The sequence below is a fragment of the Centropristis striata genome, chromosome 14 (assembly GCF_030273125.1).
Source record: "Centropristis striata isolate RG_2023a ecotype Rhode Island chromosome 14, C.striata_1.0, whole genome shotgun sequence".
Classification (NCBI taxonomy): Eukaryota; Metazoa; Chordata; class Actinopteri; order Perciformes; family Serranidae; genus Centropristis; species Centropristis striata.
In genome coordinates, this window is record NC_081530.1 from 15,319,916 (window position 1) to 15,325,915 (window position 6,000).

Here is a 6,000-nt window from a genome sequence, read left to right on the forward strand (position 1 = left end):
GAGTTTGGAAGCCAGGCAGCCTCTGACCGCAGGCTCCATGGCGGTAGCTGCTAATTAGAGTGCTGCTCAGTGATTGGGGACTGGGGTTTTGGAGCTCTGCAGCAGGGAAGCGCCTCAGATGCCTGCCAACCAGGCCGACAGGGAAGCTTTCCAATCCTAATATATTGGACATGCACATGAAGGCAGACACACAAACATGCTTGTGCATACTTCATGCATGTTCACCCCTGCAAGTATGCATACAGTTCCATCCGTAGGTTAGTCATAACAGCGAGCAGAGGCCAAGAAGACCAACATCCACTGATGACTTAACAACTTTATCCTCTGCATGAAAATGTGATCCAAAGCAGAGTTTAAATATTGGATTTATCCCTAAAGTAAACACTAATAACAGAGCAGCACTCCCCTGCCAAGTTAAAAGGCATTAGATTTGCATAAAAGACTTAATATTTGTTTTGAATCCTCTGAGATGTGTCAGCAGCACTCTCTTTTTGACGCAGAGGCACAGCATAACACGGAAAAATCATAAATCCTGCCTCCCTCCTCCACTTTTACTTCTGGTTTCTCACCACAAGACTGGCAGCCACGGCCCACAGACTCCGAGCAGAAACGAGCCTCATGATTTCTTTATTTTTTTCCTTACTTCGACACATTTATCATCCCTCTTTCACATGTATTTATCAGCGGTTACAGCATTCTGGCAATTAGTGTTTTACAGTCAGCACAGGAAATTGAATTACATGCTCAGTTTGCACAGCATTATTTAGCTAAGCATTACTCTGGTCTGTGAAGAACACACTGTTGGCCATCTCTAACTGGCATCAGCTCTGTATGTGAGAAGAGTTATGGAGGGAATGTTTGGCCTCATTCACTCAGAGGTATCTATGTTGTTCAGTCTTTAGTCATGTATAGTTGAAACAGTTCATCATCACGTGATCGGCTACTTTATTGATAATCTTTTCACTTTTTGAAGCAAAATGTATTCTTGGACCAGAGGAACTTTACCATAGTTTCATAAAAGTCCCTTTTTATTGTGTCTGCACTGCAAGAACAAAAAATTATTGTTGTTCTTCGAACGCCGTTTTGAGGAACTTTTTAGCTCCTATTTCAGAGAAGGTATTCTCTCAGAACAAAAGGAAACTTAAGACCCTGCTAGCTGCTAGCTTGCTATTTATTGTCTATTCTTCCTGACTTTTCTTCACTTATTTTGGGGAGCTTTTCTTTATCTGAACTGAGGGTCAAAGGACAGAGGGTGTTTTATGGTGTACATATTGTAAATGTATTGTTGAACAAAAAAACAATCCACTGCAAGTTTACATCTGTAATGACAAAAATAGTTTCAGCCCTCAAGATGTCATCTCAGGACACTTTGAAATAAGTGGTCCTGACAAAATGTCTTTTACGACATTAAAAAACTGCAATAAATGCCATTATTCAGCAATTCTAATCCACTTTTTAAAAAAAATATATTTTCAGAGGGTCAGAGTTTCTACATGAGCTGTAACTGAGATCCCTCTACATCTCCTTTAAAAAACCACAGGAAGCCTCCTCCTCTCCTCTCCTCTCCTCTCCTCTCCTCTCCTCTCCTCTCCTCTCCTCTCCTCTCCTCAGTTCAGCGCAGGTGGTCAGTCTCCACCGGGTGCCAGTCTGCTACCTAATGCTGAGTTGATTAGGCTTGCTGAATAGCTCGTTTGGCCGTTACAAAAACCAAGAAGTCAGAATAAATCGTCAAGAGGGCAGTTGATGGTAATGACCGAGCCATCAATGATTGAGCCCATTCATGGCTGAAGTGGCTGGAGTGGGGGCTTTGCAGTCACTCCCTTCAGTCAGCCAGTCACTTTCACCAGCACACGGGGCACAGTGTGCATTGCTCTCATTACCGTCCATTGTCTGGGCCTGTTCAAATGGCTGTAAGGAAAGTGGAAGAGGGAGGAAAGGAAGAAAAAAGGTAGAGATTAAATAATGGCCTTGCTGGTGGTATGGATTGATGATGGTGAAGTGATAGGAACTGGACCCTACTTGTGTTCAGTGTATGTATGCGGCAGACTTGCTGCAAGATGGTCAAGATCCAAGATGACGTGTTTTAAAAGAGGGAACAAAGAATGCTGAAACCACTCTATCAGATGCAGTTAAGATGATATGCAAGATTTCCCTCAGCCGCTGATGGCTGCTTTCTACAAATCATCTTATTTGTTGGGGGCTGATTTTAAACTTTCTGCTCTATTTAGAATCAAACACATCCGACTGTTTTTTTAAAAAAAAAGAAAAGCATCACACAACTTAACAGCTTTTCCTTTCCCCAGGCATGCCAGCAGCCTCTCTGGTGACCCCAGCTGACGTGATCAAGACCAGGCTACAGGTGGCGGCACGTGCCGGTCAGACTACCTACAGCGGCCTGGTGGACTGTTTCTGGAAGATTCTCAGGGAAGAGGGACCCCGGGCTTTCTGGAAAGGAGCTGGGGGTAATGTTTGTGTAGATCAACGTCTTATCATGAACGTACAATTTCTCAGAGTAGATATAGGTTGAACTTTGTTGCCAACTTCCAGGGCTGAAAAAAGAAGCCAATGTAGAAGTGCAAAAAACTGCAGTTCCTCAAATGTCCACTTGAAGCTGGCTCTAAAAGTGAGTCAATCCCCATAGACCCCCATGTAAAAATGCCAGTCTTTACAGCAGAAATAGAGATATTTACAGCCTGGTACAAAAAATACTTTTGGTCTCTATAACTAATTTCCCCAACCACGACAACTGTACAGGGGTGAGTTTTTAATAACTTATATTATGACTTAAAGTTCTGCATAATTAAGGGCATGTCCTCTTTGAGTGACAGGTCAGCCTTCTATCACTTTGCCCATTTTTGGGTTAGTCAGAGTCACCACACAGCTTCACTGAGACTATGGCCATGTTTTATACAGTCTATGGTTGCCCTGAAATAGCATTAACTAATTTTTTGGACCGAAACTTTATCATGACACCATCAGGTCAAGAAAACTTGTTTTTATAAAACCTCTTTCTCCTGCTCATCTGTAAATCCAGTAGACATGTAAAAATTCAAGCATACAATACATTAGATTCAAAAAGGGACCAAAAGGTACAGTAAAAATAACACTTCCATCACTAGAAATGTAGATGGACACAAAACAATATAAAATAAAAAGTGGGAAAAGTGACATTTGCTACACATGTGTAGATAAGCAACATATACATTTAAATAAATATATTTCTGTCCCTTCCTGCAGCTCGTGTGTTCAGATCCTCGCCTCAGTTTGGAGTGACCCTGGTGACCTATGAACTTCTGCAGCGCTGGTTCTACATCGACTTTGGAGGACAGTAAGTCTCGTTCTGTCTTACCAACAAGGTTAATTTCAGTATTACTGTTACAAAACTCCAAACCATGTATTCTCCTGATCTACCAGTACAACAATACAAAACACACATTTCTTCTTGTCTTTGAAGACAGAACATTGCATCTTGTTCATCCCCATATCAAAGACCAAAACAATTGCTTTGAATTCAGGAAGGAATTGAAATTGCTTCCAGAACAATGGGGTTAATTTCAACATACAGTAGCTGCTTTCGGTGCGTGCGTCCCCCTCCTCTTCCAGAGAGAAAGAAATGCCACAAGACCAAAAATAATTTCTGTGCACATTAGCTCACAGACTGAAGCTCTCACTCAAAGCTCTGGATGTGACAATTTTCTCAAACTCAAGAGTTTTGCAGCACGGCGATCAGGGCAGACAGCACCCATTTGACTTACGCATGTACTTTCCCCACTTCTGGGATTGAAACGAGCCCATTTTCCTCCTCAAAATAGGTCACTCAGGAATAATTCACTCATTTTGCAAAGTTAAAAAGGTCCAGTGGGGAAGAGAGGTGGTGAACCTCTCAGAATGACTAAGAAAGTGCTTCTTTTAATGGACAGCTGTGTTGCACATGCATGTATGTCACTGGATGCCTCATGGCTTTTACATGGAGGCTCGCAGTGAAACAAAATCATGTGCAGATCCAATGAAAATCTGCTGTGGTTTTGGGCGAGTTGATCTGTGCTCGACATGAAATCAACGAGAGATTTAATTTGTTCTGCTCAAAGAGAAATATGTTCCTCTTTTGATTTTCCATTGTGTTTATTTCTGTGGTGAACATTGTTGAATGTGATAATATTAATTCAAGATTTAATATTATAATAAAAAACTTCTTTCTGTGGAGCTCACTTTCTCCCCTATTTGGTTAAAATAACATCTTGCGCTGCGTTTATGTTGTTTTACAGTTTCCCCTTTAGCCCTACCACTCCTCACCTTTCTCTCCATTTTTCTCCTTATTTAACTCACTCTCTCTATGTCTCTCTCTGCGCCTCTGGCTTCTTCCTCCTCCCGTTTCTCTCCACACCACAGAAAGCCGGCTGGCTCAGAGCCCACCCCGAAGTCTCGGATCAGCCTGCCGGCGCCCAACCCCGACCACATCGGAGGCTTCAGGTTGGCCGTGGCCACGTTCGCTGGCATCGAGAGCAAGTTTGGTCTCCATCTCCCACGCTACACGGTGGCGACAGCAGCAGCAGCAGCAGAGGCCCCCTCCGATGCAAGCAACCCCTGAACCTCCAGTGTTAGGGGCTGGAGGTGACAGAAAGGGCTTGAATGTTTGCACTGTTAGCTGTATTTCAAGTTATTTATATTTTATCTTCTTATAATCGTACATATACATATGGTAGGCTATGTGCAACCATATGGATTTTCGAGGTAATTAGCGCGAGTACTCAAAGAAAATTCTTTGTCGGACTTGTGCAGCATTTGTTTTACCTTTTCAATGACATTTTATAGAGGTGTAATATAATGTGGTTTTGTTTTTCATACAGTTCAGCACACATGCAGCAGAAGGGCTGGCACAAGTTTAAACACCTTAACTGCTTGCTTTTCTTTTGGAAAATACTATCAACAACTACACACAGTTGCAGCTTCATCCAGTGTCTTCCTTTTGTTGCTTTATAACCAAAAGCAGAATCCTCACATGATCATACAGCTGGTTAAAAAAAAAAAAGATTGATCATAAATGTCGCACTTCTGTATATATAAGGAACCCAGAGACATATTTTCATATCTATACAGCTATTTTGGTTGCTCTTTAAATAGTGTAATTTGTCAAATGTATCTGCAAGAATATGACCAAGAAGTACTTGAATGTAAAGACACAGTGTAATATTCTGAATGTACACAATGTTAACTATAAGATGTTTGGATTCAGGTCTAAATGTATGCAGATGTGTAAATATCTGAGAGACAGCTGGCACCGACTGCAGTTCTGTAGTGTGTCACGACTGAGTATTTAAATCTGTACAGTACAGAGAATGTAGGAGTTACATATGGTGTGTAATAATCGTGCCTTACTACGCGTATGGCAGCAACATGTGTACTGACAGTAAAGAGAAACTTATATTAGTAAACTGAATGTGTGCTGGAGTTTTTTTTTTAAATTTCCAGTAAAAGGAAAAAGCAAGACAACAGTTCATCAGCTATGGTATTTAATGGTTTCACATAGCGGATTTAACAGCCAGCACTCTGCATTACAATATACCTCTTGATAATTAACAGTTCATTAAAGAATATACAGTTGTTGCTCCCGTTCAGAACGAAAGACAAAGTGTCAGTACCAGACTTGATTCAGTTTCTGACACCCTGAAACACTGACAGAAAGTAGCCACAAAGCCCCACGTGTGGAAACGTCACCATAATAACTCCATGTTTATGCATCTGGAATATTTCAGGAATGTGTCGCATGCAGGCATATTACAGAGAAAAGAAGCACAACATAAAGTGAACATGACATTTTGTAAACAATACATGACTAGTCTATGGACCCTGCTTTATTTTACAGTAGTGCAAAGCATCGTCACAGTACACACATCTTCATAAGGCTATAAGACTGCCACTTTGTTTATACTGTAGGCTCACAGATTGCAAGCAACAAATCACCGTAAGTCATTGAAGAAATAAATAAGGGCGGACAAATTA

General features: G+C 41.4%; 1 protein-coding gene across 2 annotated transcripts in view; it reads left to right on the top strand.

Annotated features, from left to right (window-relative positions):
• Window positions 1–5,176, top strand: part of LOC131985566 (electrogenic aspartate/glutamate antiporter SLC25A13, mitochondrial) — a 51,503-nt gene extending 46,327 nt beyond the window's left edge. For both annotated transcript variants that reach the window (XM_059350746.1, XM_059350745.1), the window contains 3 exons: window positions 2,304–2,462; window positions 3,238–3,328; window positions 4,390–5,176. In XM_059350746.1, the coding sequence (XP_059206729.1) occupies window positions 2,304–2,462; window positions 3,238–3,328; window positions 4,390–4,588 (449 nt within the window). In that variant the 3' untranslated portion in view covers window positions 4,589–5,176. The remainder of the gene's footprint in view (window positions 1–2,303; window positions 2,463–3,237; window positions 3,329–4,389) is intronic.
• Window positions 5,177–6,000: the final 824 nt, after the last annotated feature.